General features: G+C 33.0%; 3 protein-coding genes across 14 annotated transcripts; 2 read left to right on the forward strand and 1 right to left on the reverse strand.

Moving 5' to 3' along the window:
- Positions 1-1,314: 1,314 nt before the first annotated feature.
- Pak (serine/threonine-protein kinase PAK 3-like protein) lies at positions 1,315-9,692 on the reverse strand. Of its 5 annotated transcripts, none has more exons than XM_087414444.1 (11): positions 9,491-9,691; positions 8,035-9,102; positions 6,915-7,110; positions 6,430-6,441; positions 5,402-5,570; positions 5,148-5,274; positions 4,952-5,069; positions 4,568-4,851; positions 3,997-4,492; positions 3,077-3,295; positions 1,315-2,960 (listed from the first exon to the last, which is right to left on the reverse strand). In XM_087414444.1, exons 2-11 carry the CDS (start codon positions 8,088-8,090, stop codon positions 2,877-2,879), a joined length of 1,761 nt encoding a protein of 586 aa, XP_087270570.1. In that variant the 5' UTR covers positions 8,091-9,102; positions 9,491-9,691; the 3' UTR covers positions 1,315-2,876. The 5 variants fall into 5 exon arrangements, with proteins under 5 accessions (XP_087270570.1, XP_011061215.1, XP_087270571.1 ...); XM_011062913.2 differs by having other exon boundaries at positions 9,215-9,691; XM_087414445.1 differs by having other exon boundaries at positions 4,952-5,060; positions 8,035-9,692.
- Positions 9,693-10,868: 1,176 nt separating this feature from the next.
- On the forward strand, positions 10,869-14,815 carry grp (serine/threonine-protein kinase grp). Of its 6 annotated transcripts, none has more exons than XM_011062905.2 (8): positions 10,876-11,187; positions 11,320-11,436; positions 12,097-12,320; positions 12,687-13,007; positions 13,275-13,478; positions 14,040-14,242; positions 14,335-14,469; positions 14,536-14,815. In XM_011062905.2, exons 2-8 carry the CDS (start codon positions 11,375-11,377, stop codon positions 14,731-14,733), a joined length of 1,347 nt encoding a protein of 448 aa, XP_011061207.1. In that variant the 5' UTR covers positions 10,876-11,187; positions 11,320-11,374; the 3' UTR covers positions 14,734-14,815. The 6 variants fall into 6 exon arrangements, with proteins under 6 accessions (XP_087270872.1, XP_011061207.1, XP_011061209.1 ...); XM_011062906.2 differs by having other exon boundaries at positions 10,902-11,011; XM_011062904.2 differs by having other exon boundaries at positions 10,920-10,938.
- Positions 14,816-15,832: 1,017 nt separating this feature from the next.
- HDAC1 (histone deacetylase 1) lies at positions 15,833-23,008 on the forward strand. 3 transcript variants are annotated; one of them, XM_011062900.2, is made up of 9 exons: positions 15,834-16,015; positions 17,160-17,272; positions 17,636-17,753; positions 17,837-18,210; positions 18,290-18,437; positions 18,507-18,792; positions 18,871-19,099; positions 19,782-19,872; positions 19,967-23,008. In XM_011062900.2, the coding sequence occupies exons 1-9, from the start codon at positions 15,952-15,954 to the stop codon at positions 20,035-20,037; spliced, it is 1,494 nt and encodes a 497-aa protein (XP_011061202.1). In that variant the 5' UTR covers positions 15,834-15,951; the 3' UTR covers positions 20,038-23,008. The 3 variants fall into 3 exon arrangements, with proteins under 3 accessions (XP_011061205.1, XP_011061203.1, XP_011061202.1); XM_011062903.2 differs by lacking the exons at positions 19,782-19,872; positions 19,967-23,008 and adding an exon at positions 19,366-19,563 and having other exon boundaries at positions 15,833-16,015; XM_011062901.2 differs by lacking the exons at positions 19,782-19,872; positions 19,967-23,008 and adding an exon at positions 19,383-19,563 and having other exon boundaries at positions 15,833-16,015.
- Positions 23,009-23,024: the final 16 nt, after the last annotated feature.

The following is a 23,024-nucleotide window of genomic DNA, read 5'->3' on the forward strand; positions in this document are numbered from 1 at the left end:
CGAAATCGGAATTAATTATTAATCCGGAATAGAATGCGAATATTCTAGATGTTTTTTTCTCAGTCGCGACATATCTTTTTCCTGCCATTCGTGAATAGCTCTCTCACACAGTTCTAACATCCTAAATTCTTATACTTGAGATAGAAAGCACTAATACGAGTCAATTTATAATGTTATGGAACGTACAAAATAAATTTTTTTTTCTTCTTTAGTTAAGTAGACTCGTCTGCATGTGTGTCGAAGAAGTTGATCATAACCACAATATAATAAAATCAATGAAAACATCTAAAATGTTTTAAATGAATACAAATATTTGTTAAAAATAATCATGAAAAGCGTACAGAGAGAAAAAATTTGCTATGAATGCTAATCCTATGCTATGATAGTTTTTTTATTTGCATATATAAGGATCAATTATTTACAGGAAAGAATAGACAAATGTTTATTCTTTCTTGTACTCGCTAACAAAAATTACTTGCAATTGTAAAATATTTGTCAAATATACAAATTTGTTTGCTATAAACAAACAAATTTGACAATTAAATTTTGTAATCTCTTTACGTTTATAGCAAATTTTTTTTTGTGCGATAATTCAGAAACTTTTACAAATTTTAGGTTCACACTCAATGACTTTTCTGATAAAAACAAGAATTGAGAACCTTAAGATTACAAATCTCGAAGTAATATGACTCTTAACTAAATAATCATGGTGTTTCTTAGAAGAAAATCCAATTTGCAATCGTTGCTTATTTTGTGGCCACATAAAGATGACTTAACTCATTATCTTATTACTTCTATTGATATGTTATGCTAAAAAATATTATATTTTACATACAGAACAGTAAAGAATTTATATATTCTGCTGATTGGCTTGTATTAGCTCATTCTTTCCATCTTTCATCTTAATCAAAGACTTTATCACTCCTTTCATTTTTTTTCTTTCATTTTTAGTTTCATTCAGTGGATGTCCTGATCGAATAATGGATACGACGTAAAATGAAAAGAATAAAAAAAAACAAGATACGAAAATCTACGAGTCATGATATCGCCTAAAATAACTAAATACTTCCAATATATTCATTTTTCGATGACACGATGACATTCGGATGACATATAATACAACATTAGGAAAGACGTATCTCGATAATGTTCGATGCAAATACAACCATACATACAGAACCACAATTCGTTCTACACAAAACGTCAATTAAATTCCAATATACATATGCGTGTTCGATTATTTGTTTCTTCCTCACGGTGCTAAAACGAAATATTACATGTCGTTATACATATTCATAAGAAATCTAGCGCGAGTTTTCTTTTTTTTTTCTTCACGTCTCTAAACGACAAGACAGGCACTTTATAGTGTCACAAAATGCTCCTACGTCTGAACTTTGTTTTACAGTTTCATTGATCTTTCGTTCTCCCTCTTTTTTACAAGACACGTTAAGAACCATTATATTGGACTTACAGCGAAGAACACACGTGATGTGGACAAGCGTCCTCGGAGACATGTTCTTATCAATTAAGTAGTAAACCATGGTAGTAAGTTCAATGTTTTAACGTGTCTTTCATTCGCTCCTTTCTTTTCTTTAATGATACAAATGAAGGAAAGTACTCATCTCTTCATCGTAAAGCTCTAAATTAGCGGCCTCAAATGAGATATGCATTTTTTACGCGATTGGTAGAGCACATGTAAACCAATTTCTTTACATTGAATGCCAACATAAAAAAATTGCGATATTTGTAAACGAGGAATTTGTTCAAACAGTTTCTCTTTTAATATAAGAAAACTGAATCAATAACGGATCAGATATTCAGCGATTCAGAATGCGATTCTCTTAAAAATGTTTAAAACAAATTAGGCTACCGCTTACACATCTATCGTCGCACTAATAGATAAAACACACTGAAAACATATTGCTCTGCTTCATCGTAACTTCCGTCGAAAAATACAAGTCCGACACGAAGATCAATCTCCTTTCTCTCTCTCTCTACGATCTCTCGTTAAACAATAATATTAGAATAGGTCCTATGTATACTTGTTCACATTTCTTTGTGGTATTATCTAATAAGGTTCTCACTATAAATAATATGCGTTTTTTTTTTGCTAACTCCAATCCTTTGAATTTTCTCTTGCTCTTTTTAGAGTTAGTAATACTAGTTTTATATTTTTAGAAAATAACTGACAATTGCTTGTGTTTCCTCGATGACAATCCATCCGAATTGCGGCAAAAGCACGTCACAGGCAACAGTAGATACGGTAAAGCACATACGCGTTCCATTTTGTCTCTTTCTTTTTCTATTTCCTTCAAAAACTAAGTTAAGACTTTGTGAGTCCATTGCACTCAATTGTAATTATGAATTTTATCGAGGAAAACAAGGCCTCTGCCGTCAGATCGCTCATAGCTCTTTTCTGATTTAACTTTGTGTTTGTGCTCGCAACGTGCGAGAATCGAGCATTTCTTTTTTTAAAAACTCTTCGCGATCATTTTTCCGATACTTCATCACGGTATCGAATAAGTTCTATCTATCTATCTATATGACCTATATGCGTACGTAATGGATATATGCATGCATATGTGTATATATGTATACATATGACATAATATAATATTCACATATGATATACACATATGTATGCATACATACATATATATATATATATATATATATATATATATATGTATATTCATTTATATATATATATATATATATATATATATATACGTTTATATTCATTATTTATTATATATTATTGAATTATTGTGCCGTTTCCGTTTTGGGAGGGTGATTCATTATTTCCTTCTTTTCCTCTGCATAACCATACTCTTGGAGTCACTCTTATAAATCTACAATCTAAACGCCACTGTCTCTTAATGACCTTTGGCAGCTTCCTTCGCCGCCATTATCAAAGGTGTTAACGAAGCTAGTGGCCTCGCTAATTTCAAAAAAGGATGCTGCAATGCAATTTAAATACATATTTCCGATTAAATCAATTTGAACGGTAGAAATATGCGTATATATGTCAGAAACGCATTTTCACGTTTATTAACGAAAAAAATTTTATTCTTACCTTTAATAATTCGGAAGCTGCGGACCGTTTCTCCACCTCGACTTCTAAACACTGGTCCAGGAAGTCTTGGAATATACCCGACAGTTTATCCTTTTCCTTGATTTCTGGTTTACCGTTTGTCGCAATCAAATACAACGCTCTCAGTGGATTTTCATTCAAATACGGCGGTTCTCCTTCGATCATCTCGATTGCCATTATTCCCAATGACCATATATCAACCTATGAAACAGAGATACATTATTACGATTAATAATGTAACACGGATTCAATTCACTTTTTAGGGTGTTTACTGATCTTCGCTGAAAATTTTTGAATTTTTCAGACAAATTTTAGGTAAAAGTAGGTAATTTTTTAAATGCAACTTTGAAATAAAGAGAAATTAGAATGAAAGTAATGCAAATATATTGAAAATTAGTAGAAAACAAGGATTCCACGAGATTATATCATTGTTTAAGAAATCTATAAGATAGTCTAAGAAAGAATCGCTACAATATAATATCAGTGAGTTACTCTGTTGAGTATTGTCTTCTACAGTTATACTTATTTTTTAGATAAAAAATTTATACATGAAAATGTAAGCGTGAATATACACATGCTATAGTTATTATTAATTGTCAACATTTTCCATTATTAAAAAATAATATTTTCGGAAACAGATGGAATTAGAATAAATAAAATTTCAGAAATTTCTCTGAGTACCGAAAAAATTCCATGAAAATCTTTGATTTCGGAAGTGTTTAAATTTTTTTTTAATAAAAGCGAATCTCCTGAAAATTCTGGATTTTCCAAATAGTAAAAATCTTGTTTTTATTAATAACAATCGATATGTCGATATGTATATATATATATCTACTTATCATATATGTATGTATATGTATGTATATATATATATATATATATATATATATATATATATCTACCTTAGGTCCATATTGCTTTCGCGTTACTACTTCCGGCGCCATCCAATACGGTGTGCCAACCATCGTCGTTCTTTTGCTCTGTTCCGGTGATATTTGCGCGCAAAAGCCAAAGTCCGTTAACTTTACTCCACCATCAAGACCCAATAGAATATTATCAGATTTGATATCCCTATGTATAACCTGATTACAATGAAGGAACTCGAGCGCTTGTAGTACTTCTCTGCACACTGCGGCAATTTGACCTTCGTCCATACAAGTCTCAGTCACAACATCCGTTAAACTGCCACCTGGCAAATATTCCATGACTACCCACAGTTCTTCCCCGACTAAATAACTATCCAAGTAATTTACAACATTCGGATGCTTGTTCTCCCGCATTACTAAAATCTCATTTATTATAAGCTCTTTCTTTGGCTGTTGCGACAGATTCATTTGTTTTATTGCAACTTCCATGCCGGTTGATGTTTCTATTGCTGTGTATACTGTCCCCGAGGCACTGCAAGACGATCGTTAATTAGTACTGATCAATACAGTTTTAGATTCAATCATTTATCGGTCGTTACCCGCTTACCCTTGTCCTATTTTTTCCATTTTCGTATATTTTCTATTAGGATCTCCTACGCTCACGATTGTTCTAAGTTTCTCTAATATCTCATCGTCTGACATCTTCTTCTTTCTAGCTTTATCGCCTTGCGCCGGTCGCGTCTGATCAGTCGTTGTTGATGTCGGCGTTGCTTGATTCTTATTTCTATCTAATTGCGACTGGTGTTGTTGTTGCTGCATGCCATTTCGTTGTGGCGAGCCCAGCGTAGTCGTCAAGGGTGGCGGTGGTTCCTCTTCTATAGGTTTTGTGTACTGGATAGTAAAATGTTCCAGATAGTAAAATGTCACAAATAACAAAACTAATCAAACGCGCATCTCTTAATCGTGTTCAAGCACGAAGAAAAAAACTTACGATCGATTTCGTGCGTTCTGGTCGGGCGGAGATCGGCGGAGGTGGCGGCTCGTCCTCCTGCTCCGAGCTAGTCGCACACGCATCCGTTGGCGTGCTACTTGGGCTACTGCTACTCACTCTATAATGTTGCCGTTTCTCAGAAAATATTTAGGCGACCATGGGACAAGAGCAACGCATAAAAGTATAAAAGACTCACCTGCTTAACGAATGCTGAGAGTGGGAACTACCGGATGCCTGCGACATCGCCTGTCCGCGAATATTTCCCACTCCTGTGCCGATATTTATTCCCATACTTCGCGGACTACTCGCCCTTTCGATTGGAGCTGAAAAATTATTATCGTTAATTAAGATGATTATCATAATTTGAAGTCAATTGAAATCAAATTATTTTCTATAATATAAATTATATAATATAAATTATAAAGTTAAGTGATTAATATCAGAACTTACCAACAACTCCGACCATTTTAGTTGTGGTCATATACTTAGAGCCTTTTGCTTCTTTGCTGCTACTATCATACCAATTTAACACATCCAATACAGCTTGCGGGTTTTTCTTCTGTTCCTGCTTGCTGATATTGCTGGACATAAGTAATCTTGCCCATGCCTCCGGCATACCCTAAGAAACAAACATGTACTGTTAAATAATGATTATCATGTTAAATAATGATTTAAACAGATGATAAGTAACTCGATGAGTTTGACAAGATAACACTAGTTTATTAAAATACATCTAATGTACTAATCCTAGATTTGATTTTCGAACATGCAATTATTACGAGTAGAAAAACAAAGATTGAGAAGGTCGTTTCTGTGTCATGTTATTTGTAGATATTAATAATAAGGAATTTCAATCATATATTATATAAACAAATTCATATTTGCTTAATCAAGAAATTAGTTTAGAATTCTTGTAAAATATTTGATACAACTCCTTTCTGTGAGTTATTATTAATTTTTGTATGAAAAGAAATTGAAAATATTTTAAACTTTGATTAGTTCCTTGAATGTGTATATGTGTATGTGAAAGATTATGAAATTTTAAAGATTCAATCTATTCAAAGATTCAAAACTATTTAATTTTCTAAGATTACTATCTGAATATATATATATATATATATATATATATATATATATATATATACATACACATACATGCACAATACATGTTTGAACTTTAAGTTAAAATAATTTATAAACAGAATTTCTAAATATAATTCCCATCCATTGTCGAAAATCATTCTGTAAAAAAGAAATGAATATTGTTGTATGCAACGTCGACTAAAGCTTATATCAATCTACAAAAGCAACTATATATTGATAAAACTTGATATACTCGTAAATGAAAAATAAACATCTAAATCTGAAAAATAAACATCTAAATCTGAAAAACCGCAACGAAAAGAAAGTGTCAAACCACGTAGTGTAAATGTATGTACAACATAAAGTACAGGCAAACTTAATATTAATTTACTTACTTTCAGTGGCAGCTTGGAAAGAAATACGTGTTTTGTTAGTTTCGTCATGTGGAAATAATAAGATATAAGAAGCATTAGACAAATTACCAAAGTACCGTACTCGAAATGTTCAATGTGAACCAGTGTCTTATATTTCATTTTGATCAGGCACGGAAGATCTATATGATGTATGTGCGTGTGTGTGTGTGTGTGTGTGTGTGTGTGTGTGTGTGTGTGTGTGTGTATACACACACACTCATATGAAAAAATATAGAATAGTTATAATATTTAATAGAAAGGAGCCAAGGATAATCTACAATAAAAAATTTGTATAAAATTTGTATAAAACAATAATAAAGAACTTGATAACATAAAAACTTTTTCATTGTTTTCCATCTCTTCCATAGATGATCCGCACCATGATACAACAGCGAAGCGTTAAGCGAGTGCACTTGATAATAGGTGTTTAAAAGTGACTGTGCAAATCGTAAGTCGCAGGAACCTACCGTGAATTCACCGGTCACAGCATCGAACCCGACGTGAACGGTGTGCTCGAAGTTCGTGGGATAACTGATGTTGGGTTTGTCCTTATTCTCCTTCACCTTCATCTTACTCTTCAGAGTCTTCTTTTTACGCTCGTCAGAATCTGGCTCCTTAGGCAGTGGACGCATGTCCACCGGTAGATTAGGCGCTGATTCCCCCCTAAAAATGCAAATGATATTAACAGATTAATCACAGTCATAATGTAATATGATTATTCATACAATTATTTTATTATATTGTCAAATCTTTACATATATTAATGTTATACTTATATGATTTTTTATAGAGGACTTTTTAATTAAACATAATTATATTAAAAATAACTGTATCTTATTACACAAATAAATATTTTTCTTGTTAATATTATAACTTATAATTATCTTATATATCATAAATTTCTATGGTGAAATTTGTAAAAAAAGAAAATTTCTCTCGTTACTGTAACTTGTAAAATTGACTTATATTACAAAATTTTATGATAAAACTCATAAAGAAATAGATACAAATAAAATTAAGAACTAAGAATACTTTTGCTGTCATCAATATCATGGAATACATGTAAATTTGATTTGGCTGATGTAGATATATTTAGATGTTCTGACAGTTTGCAGTCTCTCAAATCTTGAGGACAACGTCGGGATTACGTCTAGACATCTTTAATGATGGTCTCCCACAACAGAAAGCTACCGAGAGATATTTTTAGCAGCCCATAGCTTAATGCCTTTCTATTTTTGGAGAATACACACTTTTGTTACAGAAAACATAAAAGTTATGACAACTTGTACTATTATTTATAATTATGGATTATATATTAAAAAAAAATTTATTTCAATTATCTATGTAAATTATTGTGAACTTTATAAAACACTGTAATAATTTTGACACATCAACTATGCTGCGAAATTGATTGATATCAATAACCTTTTTTTGAACATAAACATGAATATAAATAAATTTAGTCGTATATAAATCTTGAAGAATAAATCTTGTAGAAATGAGATTGACACTCTATAGCATCCGATTCTCTTTTGACAGATCAATTAACGATGCCACAGATCATACTAGGTAGATAATAACACATACCTGTTAGATGTCAATCGAACAGGGGGTGCAGGGGGTTTGTCCTCCTCATCTGACATGTTGTATCCGCTTCTGGTTCTTTGTTGCCAGTCTATCTTCCGTTGCTGCGTCTCTGTGCCTTTAATCGAAGCCGCGTTTCATTAACGCGTGCACGTCTATATAAATATACTTATATATAATCGCGCCCTCGTTCCGTTGGGACTTTCACTTTCGATACCGTTATCTTCTCGAGGAAGAGGCTCCTCTCCGGGTCTGTCGTCGACAACGACAACGTCGTTGCCCAGTCCCGGTAACGATCGCGAGATTCCTCGGAAGGCACACCCCGGCAGGTAGAGAATCGCAGGTGGAAGTTCTCTCACCGCGCCGCGAGAACAGCCTTCATCACAGAACACCGGGTACCGGCTGTGGAACCCGCACGGGACGAGTCATGGCGATCGAGAGGGCCGGAGCGAGGATCGGAGCGACTCGGTGGCTTCCTCGTGGGTATCGCTCTTCTCGATCAGCGCCGAGAGACGCCACTAGCCTTAGGCTAACTGAGGCTAACAACTATGTCTAGCTGGCTTGGAGCCCGCCGTTCTCCCCAGTTCTCCCTCGATCGGGGTGGCTGTTGATGCTGCTGCTGGCCTGGCTATCCGTCAGTGGTGGCGTCTGACGACGACACGACGACACGACACACGGGTCAATGTCGTAGCGAGCACACTCGAGGACAACGGGAGAGAGAGAGAGAGAGAGAGAGAGAGAAAGAGAGTGAGAGCGTTTCTAAAGCGTGATTCACGCACGGGTGCAGGCACCCCGCATCCGCAGATCTTACACCTCGTTCTCCCTCTCCCTCACTCACTTTCTCTTTCTTTCTCTCTTGCTTTTCTCCAGTTACCTATCTTGCTCTCTCGCTCGCTCTCGCGCGTGCGCCCTTTCTCTTGCTTTCCTTTTCTTTCTTTCTCTCTTTCGGTTTTACTCCCTCGTGACGACGACTCCTATCACGTCGCGTTCACTCCTGCTCGACCGTGAGAGAAAAAGCACGATAACAGCACGATAACAGGAGTGGAGGATACATGATGACTAATGGCGGATCTAGAATATTTAGATATAAGGATTAATTATTGGAATATGTTAATTATATTTCTTCGAAATCCTAAATAATTAAAAAAAAACTTTTAACATTTTTCTAAAAATTTTTTTTTACAATGCAGGACTGCAATATAGGAATCTAATTCCCCGATGGCGCCACTTTATTCATACGTCAGTAATCCCTCTTTCTCTATTTTTACAAGAATCTCTTCTCTCTTTCTCTCTCACTCTTTCTCTCTAACTTCACTGATTTCAATGCACTTCAATACTCCAGTCCATTCCTTCTCCATATTTTCCTGTTTTCCTTAATCCCTTTCGCTTACATCAAGTTCGAGATTCCATGCAATTCAACTGGGAGGGATTAGAAAAAATTGTGAAAGCTTCCTCTCACCATTCCTCTCTCTCTCTCTCTCCTTCTCTCTTTCTCTTTCTCGCTTAAAATCTATCACACACAAAATGACATAATGATATATATTTTATACATTTTTACAAGTCATTCAATTCAAATAGGCCATTTCAACGACAAATAGTGTGTTTAATTTGCTGACTCGACTCAATTCCGAGTCAATAGTCTGTTCTTTTTAGTAGAAGAAGAGCTAAACTGTACGAGAAATGCAGATAAAAAGAACAGACTCGGGTGAAGTTAAATCCGAAAAGCTGGACAAAATTCCAAATAAAAAATAAATAAACATAAGTTGATTCACGAAGACTCCTTAATAATCATCTTTTTTTTTAAATAAATAAATAATAAATAATAAATAAATAATAAATTCGATTTAAATGAAAATAGAGTTTTACAATACCAAATACGATAAATGCTAAAGTCACATTATTTAATTGATTAGTCCGAATCTACTAGATTTTTAAGCCATAAGAAAAGAACGAATCAATTATTTTCCTCGCATTCGACCAGTAATTGATCAATTTCTTCGACTTAAGGCTCAAACACCTATTGTAGATCCGGATTTAACGGATCACGTGATACAAGCGTGTCGCAATCCAATCACAGCTTAAGCTAACTCGATTCTGATTAGTCTACAATGCTTGCGACGCTGCCAGCTGGCTTTAAGATATCTTCTCATGTCGTCTTTTGATCTTTTCATGTCGTCGTTTGATGCTCATTTTTAGCGTCAACACAAGTCATTTGATCAAAATTAAAGCTTGATTTTCCATTGGCTGCATTCAGCAGAAAAAGCAACTTTGCAACTGTTATAAAATTCTTTAACATGATTGGTCTTGCCCTTAGTTCCTGATTAGATCTAACGTACATGGTGTATTTACATCATGTAAATGTATAAACCAATCATATTCAAGAATTTTACAACAGTTGCAGAGTTGTTTTCTCTGTTGAACGCAGCCATTTATTATCATTTTGGCTGTGATCAAAGTCTCGTTACAAATGCTTTAAAGCATTTGATGGACGAATTAGAAGAAAGAATTTTACAAACTGACCAATTAAAAAACGCTTCAAAAAGTTTTGCAGCATCGCGTTGATTGTACCTTTTGTTTTGATGCTAAAAACAACGTCGAGCTTCAACATGAAAAGCCCAATCATCTTTAGCTCAAATTCTCATACAGACATTGGTGCTCTACACAAAGCGTTGATTGGCGAAAAAAACCAATAAAATTTACCTCTATCATTTCCACCAATCACGCTCGGTGTCAAAAGCATCTGTATGAGAATCGGGCTTAACTGCGAAGCAAGTTTAATGCATTGTGAGCATGCGCACTTTCATCACTCTTTCTTCCTCTTTCTTTCCTTGGTTTTCTCTCTTGCGTGGTCCGTGGTCGTGTAAATTTTCGTGGGTCCCCGGAAGAGCTACATCGGATGGCGATCTTGTACGTTTCATTCGCGCGATTCCATCATTAAACGTATCATGCATTGTCTCATCGTATCACTCGGATAATCATCGTAAGTTTTGCGTTTACTCGTAATATCGATGATACTTTTCGCGCGTACCGGCTTTCGTTGAAAGAGAAAGAGACAGAGAGAGAAAGAGAGTGGCGCGACGGGCTTCCTCCATGTAATTCGCCGTAACCACGTGCTTGAAAATATTGTCGATCGGATCGGCTCGCGTGTAATTATCTGTAAGTATCCTCGAATCACCGAAACGCGAAATCAGCCGCGCTTGGACGTCCTGCTCTAGGATTCCGGGATTACCTGGGATCTCTTTCCCTTCGTCGTCATTAACGTGCTGAAATAACGTTGGCTGCTTCCAGAGCGCGCGATAAGGCATCGAGAATATTCGTCGCGTCCGAACAGAGGTATGCCGAAATGACGGAGTTCGTGGACGGCTGGTTCCTGGGTCATACCCTGGGCGAGGGTGCCTACGGCGAGTACGTCTTTCCATTTTTTTCGTCCTTTGTTAAATCTTTGTTGAGTGACGACTACGCACTTCCGCATTCTCCCACAGATATTCGGTCGTGATTTTCGAGATCCATTGTTCCTATTGTTCGGAGCACGTTGTTGAGATACTGGTGTCCGTTTCTATCAATATAATTAAAAATTTTAATTTCTGTTTATGTAATTTACTTTTGCTGATTCTAAGAATAAAAAATAAAAAATAAATAAATTAAGAGCCAAGATTAAATTTAATCTACATTGATAAATTAATTTTAATCTTTGTTTTTAACTTATCATTTTTCTTTTTTTTTTTTCAGTTTTAAACTTTAGAAAAAAATGAAGAGCAAATTAAATCGTGATTAAAGTTAATTTATATTGATAGATTAATTTTTATCTCTGTTTCGCTTAATTTTGAGAAAATTAAAAAAAGGTAAAGAGTAAATTAAATTAAGATTAAAGCTAATCTGCTTTGGTAGAAGTAGACATCAATTAGTTTCCAGTATAGAATTTTTTTTGTTAATATATCATATCACTTCCATTCATAATTGTTTATAAACAAATTCTTTTTTTATATTTGGGAAAAAGTGGAACAATTATAAAAAATAGTTTAACGTACGTTGTTGGGATTTTATAATTTGATATTTTTTGTACAGGGTTAAACTAGTTGTAAATAAATCTACAGGCGAAGCTGTTGCTATGAAAATGATTGACATTGAGAAACATCCGGACGCGAGACAAACAGTACGCAAAGAAACTGCTATTCATCGTATGTTGTCAAACTCTAACATTATACAATATTTTGGAAAACGTAGCGAATCTAATATGGAATATATATTTCTGGAGTATGCCTCGGGCGGAGAATTATTTGATAGAATTGGTAAGATACAACTAGAATAAAATAATACATTGTAAAATAATATTTTATAAAATAATACCTTGTAAAATAATACTGAAATATGTAGAGCCCTTATTAGATTGAATTGGAATTTCCACAATCAGAAGAAGAAAGTCAATATGATGAACTTTGCTTTGATTGGTCAAATTCCAATCCAATCTTAATCTAGTAGGACATAAAGTCGTGATTAAACCAGAGATATTAAGATTAGATTGAAATTTAACTGGTCAAAGTTTGAGGTTTTCTCTTTTTATTAGTTGAATTCCAATCTAATCTCAATCCTAGTTTCTAATTTTAATCATGATTTAAGAAAATTATAAAAAAATGAAAGACTAAATTTCATTACAGAACCTGATGTCGGTATGCCGATGTGGGGAGCTCAGAAGTATTTTAGACAATTAATTTCTGGCGTAGAGTATCTACATAGTCGCGGAGTTGCGCATAGAGATCTCAAACCAGAGAATTTACTTTTAGATAATAATGATAATTTAAAGATAAGTGACTTTGGATTAGCGACAATATACCGTATGCAAGGTAAAGAACGTCTTTTGGAAAAGAAATGTGGTACTCTGCCTTATGTTGCACCAGAGGTGCTGGTAAGAGCATATCACGCAGAATCTGCAGACATATGGTCTTGTGGAATTATTCTCGTGGCTTTGTTGGCTGGAGGTAAATGCGCTGTAAAATTGCATACATAAAATATTAAAAAATTATTGCTTCATCGATCTTTAATAATCTTCATGTTAATCTCATGAATAAATATATGCAGTTGATTTATTGATTTTACTCCACATTGAAACTTGTGATTGTCAGTTGAAAAACTGCAAAGAAATTTCATAACATTCAAGTCAATGTGCCTTTAATTTGAAATTTATTGAATATCTAATATTTAACTTACATTCCTTAGTTTTTAACTGGTCCATATCTGAAATATAGAACTGCCATGGGACCAACCCTTGGCAGAGTGTCCTGAATATATTGCATGGAAAAACGGAAAATATATGTCTCTTACACCGTGGAAAAAACTGGACAATTCGTCATTATCATTAATAAGAAAGATCCTTATGGACTTGTCATCGGCAAGATACAAAATGTCGGACATTAAGCAACATAGGTGGTTTGTCACGAGTTTTGCCAAAGGTAAAATTGCATTTTGGATCGGACTGTTAGAAAAATAGATTCAATATTTAGCATAAGTATCCTGCATTTTTTAAAATTAATATCCCTGGAAGATTAACATTGGAGGCATCTGGATAGTGTTTACTTAGTCAGGTACTGAGTGACTCTGAGTATTAATAAAATTACTCAAAGGAACTCTGTACCTAATTTAGTGGATACTGCATACAACGAATTCTTATCGCTTTTTTACGTGAGTGCTTTATTAATATTAATTAGGATTAGAAAGCATTATTTAACAACATAGATTTTGTAGTCAGCAGAGCTCTTGCCTTTTCTTTGGTAATACAGCTCTATGAGTTTAATTTAAGTATCATAAAGCTAGATTACCAAAGCAGAGAGCATTGGCATATACTTCTAAGATAACATATGTAAATTTCAACTGAGTTTTATGTAGAATGACATTGTAATAATTGATTGAGTTTGATAAGTAAACTATATTTTTTGTGCAAAGTCTTGTATTTCAATAAGTATTATGTTTTGCACATAAAATACAGATACGAATGAAGTATTTATAATTTACAGGTGATGAAGCAGACGGACGTAATTATCGAATAGAGGATGAAAATCTAAGAAATGTTTGTTTGTCCCAACCTGAATTCCCAGGGATGGAAAGTGATACAATTCAATTCAATTTGGACAGACGTCCAACGTTTTCATTTTCTCAACCCGCTCACGTAGAAGATCTTTTATTGGGTACACAGTTACAATTTACACAACCCAGTCAGGTAAGATCTTTACTAAATGGATTTTGAATTAATTTATCGTTACATTGATAAAATATTTCTTATATAATATTAAATAATTTTATGTTCTGCAGCAAAACCCCTTCCAAAGATTAGTTCGTCGAATGACTAGATTCTTTGTTAAAACAGAATGTAAAGAAATTGTAAAGAGGCTAATAAAATATTGCGAGAAAGAGAATTACGCTTATCGCAATAATGAGTCTGGCGTGGTAAGACATTACATAATACAGAAATAAATTCAAAGAATATTGAATGATAATGTCGCATGTTTACAGGTAACGATATCGACTGTAGATCGACGTAAAATGTCTCTAGTTTTCAAAGTGAATTTTATGGAAATGGACGGAAATATATTAGTCGATTTTCGGTTGTCTAAAGGATGTGGTTTGGAATTTAAAAGAGCGTTTATTAAAATCAGATGCGCAATGGAAGATATTATTCTGAAGAGTTCCGTAGTATATTCGAAGAGTTAATAATGACAAACTCACAAATAATTATATGTATAGAAATGTAATTTGTATTTTTTTAAATATATTTTTTATAACATTTTTAAAATCCTTGATTCTCTGTGCTATATCTCTTTCTCTCTCTCATGTCTTTAAATAATTTTATAGTTAATGTATTAAAAGTTAATTTGTTTCTGCCTTGATTAGATTTTTATTGTTATGATGATTATGAATTGTTTATGATATCAAGCACATTCGCTTTGTGGAAAAAAGAATGAATAAAATGATACTTTCATCGTTCAAAGTATATATTATGAATATGTTTGAAAATTCGCTAACTACTAAAAATCTAAAATATATATATCATTATATTTAATACATTTAATTTGGACAAATGAATTATTTGAAGCAATAGCTTTGTGTAATCTATCAATGATCTAAAGAGTCTATTGATTTATTATTATATTTACTACTAATAAAAATAATAAATAATGTTAGTAATACTAATAATTGAGCTATTTCTTTTTTATTTTTATATTTATTTCATTTTATATATGTTGTACTCCTAGAATTCCTCATGATGGTGGAGTTCCTTCTACCATAGTCTTTATAGTCCTCATTGCCAATGAAATAACTGTATAATATCTGAAGATAAAAAAGAACTGTATAAAAAAAGAAGCTGCACGTACAAAATTACGTTATGTGCATTTCGTTTTCACGTTATAAGCATCATTTTATCTATGTATCTATCGAATATTAAACAAGTATAGGGTTGTAAGTGTTAATATGAACACATCCATTATTAATTAACAATTTAAAAAAATCATATTCGTCATGCATTAGCATAATTGAACAAAAAATTGATTATTATGTAGTTCAGGGTCGATGTATTATCTTGAAATAAAATAAAAATTACAAAAGTGAGCAAATTCTTTAGAATACTTATAATTTCATTGATCAACAGAATTTATTCACCTAGAATTTATTCACTTTTGTAATTTTCAATTCATTCAAGATACACAATCGACTGTTGATTTCCAATCTTGTTAACGCGACGTCTATGGAAGAGATGTAGCATCGCACCGCAGCGCTACCTTTGTGCCAAGCTTGTAATTTGTATGCGACGAGTACTCCGACGCATGCGCACGCAGTCGTTGTAGCGACGCTGTGTCTGTTGGTGAGAGCAGCGACACTCCGCGGTCCTCATTTAATTCCGTGCCCGAGCATTTTGTCAATTTCATCGAAATGGATCCAGTAAAAATGTCTATGCAGCCGCATAGCAGGAAACGTGTCTGCTACTATTACGACAGTAAGTTACCGAAGAAAATCCACCGCACTTTGTGATCCCGCGAAAAACGCCGCATGCACACATACACGCGTGGGGGGAAGCTTGTAAAATGTGTTTGCGCCGTTCGCGCTTACCGCCTCTATTTCACATTGTCTAATTCGATATCCGTTAATGTTTTGCCCCATTTACGACTTGTCAGTAACAAATCTGTCGAAGCACGATCTTCGTAGCGTGTTATATCATAATTTTCATACTTTCCGAAGTAGATAATACGATTTTTGTAATGTTAAGACGACAGATTCTCAACTGCGGCTACGTACGATCGTAGACAAGCTTGGGCAAGAGTGTCGGCCATTGCTATATATATGTACAGTCACCGTATACTTAAGCACCTTTGGCGTTATCGAATCAATATATCTCGTACACATTACAAATAACAATTTTATAATCTATCCCTGATGATTGCAGCTGATAATCGAAGAATTTGATTTGATATATCGCCTAATCGATCTTTTATAGGAATTGGATCGTACAATAAAACTTGGACGTTCCACAAGTCATGAATTTTTTAATATATATTACCATATGTGGCGATAATTATTCACATTATGCTTCGAACTGTAACTCTTCTTAGTCGCGAGACAAAGGTTTTGTCATGAAAAAAGCGAAATTAGTAGTCTGAATCTCTGATAACAGTAGGTTAGGTTATGAGAAATATAGTGCGATTTTATGTGATTATTGACTAATACGAACTGCAAGAAATCATTTCTCGTATGTAATTCACGCTTGCCGAAGAGATTTCCCTCTAAAAATGGAATCTCAGCGAACGGTGCGACAGTTGATACTGTTTTTGTGGGGTTAACGCGAGAGACTCTCAGGTGTGCTCCGACACATCGTAGCTCGTCACCAACTTACGTTGCTTGATAGGTCTATTTTTTTTTATTGCTGCAGTAAACTCTACACTATACATTAGAATTTTCTTTCTCGCTTTAGCCAAATATCAAACATATTTCACTTATTTCACTTTAGTTCTACAAGTTTATAAAAATTTTATATTTTATACTAGTTTTATACTAGTTTAACTATAAAAAATAGATAATAATAGCCGAATATTTCATGTCTTGAATATTCGGTTCATTTATGCACAATTCTTTAATATGTCTAGGTGATATTGGAAATTACTATTATGGTCAAGGACATCCTATGAAGCCACATCGTATAAGGATGACGCATAATTTACTTTTGAACTATGGACTTTATAGGAAGATGGAAATATACGTAAGTAATATAATAAATATATGTAAAAATATATGTATATCGTTTTCAGATTTTTAATCTTACAAAAAGCACAGTTAGAGTGGTCGTCAAAAGTTTCCAGCCAATGAATTTCATTGTATTTCTCAGATAAAGAATCTTTACAAATAAAGATCTAATATACAAGTATTTTTAATATTTATTTAAAATATGTTCTTAAGTTAATTGATACAAGAATTTTATTAACTTACAATAAACTGAAAAATAAAGTGACAAATTATCGTAAAATTATGTTGACTGGAAATTTTTGACAGCCACTGTATATATTTTATTATTGAATGAAATATTATAATTTAATTATTGTTATTTACTTTATTGTTGTTTTAGCGGCCTCATAAAGCCACAGCAGATGAGATGACGAAATTTCACAGTGATGAATATATTAGATTTCTGAGGTCTATAAGGCCAGATAATATGTCGGAATATAACAAACAAATGCAACGATGTAAGATATCATTATTGGATAAATTATAATTATTAATACTGAATTCGAAAGCATTTATTGCATTTTTTTTCTTTCTACATTAGTTAATGTGGGAGAAGACTGCCCCGTTTTCGATGGTTTGTATGAGTTTTGTCAATTATCAGCCGGCGGATCTGTAGCCGCTGCTGTAAAACTTAATAAGCAAGCTTCTGAAATCTGCATTAATTGGGGCGGCGGTTTACATCATGCAAAAAAGAGCGAAGCTTCCGGCTTTTGTTATGTAAATGACATTGTGCTTGGAATATTGGAATTGCTGAAGTATCATCAGAGAGTTTTGTATATCGATATTGATGTTCATCATGGCGATGGCGTAGAAGAAGCTTTTTATACAACAGATAGAGTAATGACTGTTTCATTCCACAAGTATGGCGAATATTTTCCTGGAACAGGAGATCTTCGTGATATTGGGGCAGGCAAGGTAAAAAAAAAAAAATTACTTTATTCATACAATGCATTTAAAATAATAAATCATTAAATGTATTTCTTATTATTAAAAGGGAAAATATTATGCGGTTAATATACCTTTGAGAGATGGCATGGATGACGATAGTTATGAATCAATCTTTGTCCCTATCATCTCAAAAGTGATGGAAACATTTCAACCCTCTGCTGTTGTTCTACAATGTGGGGCTGATTCATTGACTGGTAAGACTTTAAAAAGTAGTTATTATTACAATGAAATTATAAAACTTTTCATGTAAATATTAATTGTAGGCGATCGACTGGGATGTTTTAATTTAACTGTAAGAGGCCACGGTAAATGCGTGGAATTTGTGAAAAAATATAATTTGCCTTTCTTGATGGTTGGAGGTGGTGGTTATACCATCAGAAATGTGTCCAGATGTTGGACGTACGAAACATCGGTTGCTCTCGGCTGCGAGATCGCTAATGAGCTTCCGTATAATGATTATTTTGAATATTTTGGCCCAGACTTCAAATTACATATTAGTCCATCGAATATGGCGAACCAAAACACTCCTGAATATCTAGATAAAATAAAGTAAGCATTCTCGCAATACTATGTTTAGTTTGATATGGATATTATAACAAGCTAATTCATCATTGCATTTATTCATAGAACGAGGTTGTTTGAAAATTTAAGAATGCTACCTCACGCGCCTGGCGTACAAGTCCAGGCAATACCGGAGGATGGTGCGGTTATTGAAGACTCGGAAGCTGAAGAGAAGACAAATCCAGACGATAGATTGCCCCAACGCGAGCTAGATAAAAGAATGCAACATGAAAACGAATATAGTGATAGTGAAGATGAAGGCGAAGGCGGGCGAAGAGATAATAGATCGTATAAGGTATCATCTTTATTCTACTAAAACGTAATGGTTATAATGCACAGAGCCAGCGATCTGTGTGTGGAGTGGTAAGTCATTCACTCTACACATGTGAATTTGGCATGTGTTGAATTTCCACATACATTGAGCTATATCTAAGCTAAATTTTTAATGAGTAATTTATTGGATTTTTTTTATTGACGATATCTCAATGAACAATGCTGCGCGCTCTGATTGGATCTTGGTGGAATCTCCTTTTCTCTGGACGATCACTCAAATATGACAAGGACCACATTTGATGTAGAGACAGACGTATACGTGAATACAATGCTCCGAAATAATTTGAACAACCATAATTAATTTTTTTAAGGAAGAAGAGAAATTGAAATGATAGATTTAGAAGAGCTTATAAATAAATTCATAAATAAAAAAATAATATTCGATGAGTTCCATTTGCAATAAATAAATAATTGAAAGAAACCAAATACATATGTGTACTTTATTTACTTTTTATTTATTATTATATATGTAATATATAAAAAATTTATTATTTTTAAATTTAACTTTAACTAAATCCCCCCGTACATTGACCACTTCATACATATGAAAGATTTATTTCGTTGGCTCTGATAATGCATAATTCTACAGATTTAGAAAAATACGGTTGTAAAAATATTCTTATTTTATTCTCATGTTAATCTAGGGATCTAGGAAGCGACCCCGTTTGGAAAAAGGTCAAGAGGCCATGGATACCGACTTAAAGAAAGATGAAGATATAAAGGCAGAATCAAAAGGTATTAAAAATATAAACATTTCTTTTTGTATCACATTTGCAATTAATATTAGGGGAAAAATGTAATAATTATTATTTGAATTTTTTTTACTTAGAAAATGAGAAGGACGATAAAGTAAACCCCACGAATGAGGAGACTAAGAAAGATGGCGGAGCGAATCCCTGATAGATAGTTGCCCCGGAGCATCTGAGAAAATGGAGAAACTCTTATTTAAATTAAGTAACAAATAAGTTTAAATAACTTAATGGCAGCATGAATGTGTTATCTGCTGCCTCTACCTCGCGCGCGCCCTACAATACGAGATCATTATGTTTTTATCAAAAATCTTGAAAATGTTTAGACGTCTAGAAATATTGGATTCATTCGTGAAACGTCATTCTCATTGAAATTGACACGTATGAGCGTGTACATAGCTTATAATATATCCTGCATTCTGCAATTTTAACCATAGACCGTTAAGAGTTTCCGAAGTGTATCTCTGAGTATTCTGAAATGTTTTTTTGGAAGGTGATTTGGAATTACCGCACAAAGATGATTAAAAATATATAAGTGAGACAGCGTTTCGATCGATTCGTCAAAATTTTTTATAATCTGACCACGATTCTTTACATATAATCGTTATAGCGTGTTATTTCAACTTATAACTTAATTTTTCTACGAAAGATCGCGACTTTTCAAGATTTTATAAATATTCCAAGAAATTGACAGAAATACAGAAATATTCCATAATTGAATCATAAAATATTGACGATCGATTTAGAATATCAACAAGATTACATTATATAGCCTGAATGTACATGCTGCAAACGTACATGCATTTTGTTAGCGCAATTGATATAATTTCGTACGTCTTCTTATCTATTCACAATTAATTGATTAATTTCTCGATAGAGACTACATTACACAATTTATACTGAGAAAGGGATAAAACTATCCCTTAACCAATTGTTCTTAAAAATCATGCGTTGATAAGTTCGTTTGCTTCTTATTCTTGTACATAATACAAATAAATCTTGAAGGATATTAATCCTTGCATGCAATAACAATATTGTAATCATAATGATGTTCTTTATAAAATTGTAAAATACGTCTTACATTACTCGAAATTTCGCGAATGTTCCTTTGGATACCCCTCTAGTTTTATTTGACGAATTGTAGTGAATATTGTTAACTTGTTACACATTTGAGAAAGCGTGAAAGATATAGGAAATATTTGTAACTTAATAGGATTAAAAGTTTACATCTATTTCATTGTGTTGGATTTTCTAGGAAGAATTTGTATCGCAAGTTAATTCTCACATTCTGAAACTAAATAAACTAGAGAGGTATCTAAGCTCGTATTCATAGTTGTAAATCGAGCCACGATTGATCTTCATTTTAAGTGAGCTAGATTTGAACCAAAGTTTAAGCCAATTGGATTTATGAAACGCGTTTGACAAGCGTTTGACAAGCGTTTGACAAGCGTTTTTCGAAGACTTATTTAGACCTAGCTCAAATCAGATCTTGAATCACGACTATGAATACGACTCTAAGAAAGGAATGTAGATATATTTCTTATATTTTTGAGTAATGTATACACAAGCGAAAAACAAAATGAGATCGGAAAGAAAGTGCGGTGAAGCTAGGGCAGTTAAGAAATTATGTAATCAATTTCAATTGTAATTGTAGTATCTCAAATGTATGCTAGGCAAGATCTAACTTAATTTATATATAAATATATAAAAAATATACAAATTATTCCATGACATCCGGATTGATCTCTATAAGAATTGAAGACCGCGATGTCATTCCAAAGATCGAACCTGGATGGTCGATCTTGATGCAACAGAAAAGTTATTATAAATTCTGTCTTCAAACTACATTCTTACATATTTCCAGATTTTTGTAAGAGCAATACAATTGTGTGTATATAAAATTTATCCTTTTTTTTTGCGAAATTAGAGTATTCGATCGGTTAGATTAGTGACTGATTTTACTTATAATAATCTGTAATATGCGATTGCTTGACATCACATTACATATATATAAAGGCAAATTCAAAAAGATAATGGCGTTATGTCTCGTGTAAGTCAATTCGAGATATAGATCAAGTATTAGATATTTATGTCCACGCATAAGAGTATTATATGGACGTTTTTAAATATTTATAATAAAAAATAAAGAAATCTATATATGTACTTCTAGGGCTTGAATGTTCTTGGAAGACCTAAAAAGAACGTACATTTTGAAGAACTCTGAGACGCCTAAAGTTCTATTAAACTCTTCCTTGATGAAAATTTTTGTTAGAATTTTTCGTACAATTTTTTTGAAATTTCTATATAACTTCATGATTTTTTAGAAAATTTCTCAGATTTTTTTTTTTTATTATTTAAATTCAAATATTTCAGAAATGGAAAAGTCTACATCTTTTCTGAAAAATTCTTTATATATGTATATATAAATTCTGAAATATTGTAAGATTTCTCATTTCAAATTTTTGAAGAAAGTTTGTAAAATCTGAAAACATTTTAGGTATTTTTTTCAGAAATTTTCGTAAATTTAAAATATAACAGTTCTTAAAAATATCATGAAACAACAATTCTTTTTACCAAATTTTCCAGAATAATTATGAATACAAATTAATCTGTTTTATACAATTAATTGAAATATTATTGTGAGCGAACCTTTATTCAAGTGCTCTTTTTAAGTGCAATTTTTATTATTAAAATGTTGATAGCTTAAAATAACATTTAATATGTTTAATATAGTTCATTAAAATAGTGTTGATTATAACATTTTACAACCTCTCCCTCTCTCTGTAAAATAGAAAAAATATAAAAAGATTCTTAATTATGTGGATGAACTTTCACCCAGAATAATGTTAATATAAAAAAATAATATTTCAGGATTAAATACGTTTCTTAATAAATATTACTCCCACATGCGAGTCATGTGTTGTGCGTATTCTTAGTATATGTTCTATGCGTATCGTAATTTCATATCGAAGTCGAATGACGACATTCAATGCATCCAAGGTGGTGGTATCTAATGGTGCTACTGATGATAGTCCTAAGAAACCGGCGTCTTAATTTTCCGTCGTTAAATCCGGTTTGTCACTAATGTGTGACGTATAATGTAATAGCAGAAAAATGAAAAAGATTTTTGCGCGACCA

The sequence above is a fragment of the Acromyrmex echinatior genome, chromosome 16 (assembly GCF_024713525.1).
Source record: "Acromyrmex echinatior isolate Ae372 chromosome 16, ASM2471352v2, whole genome shotgun sequence".
NCBI lineage: Eukaryota > Metazoa > Arthropoda > Insecta > Hymenoptera > Formicidae > Acromyrmex > Acromyrmex echinatior.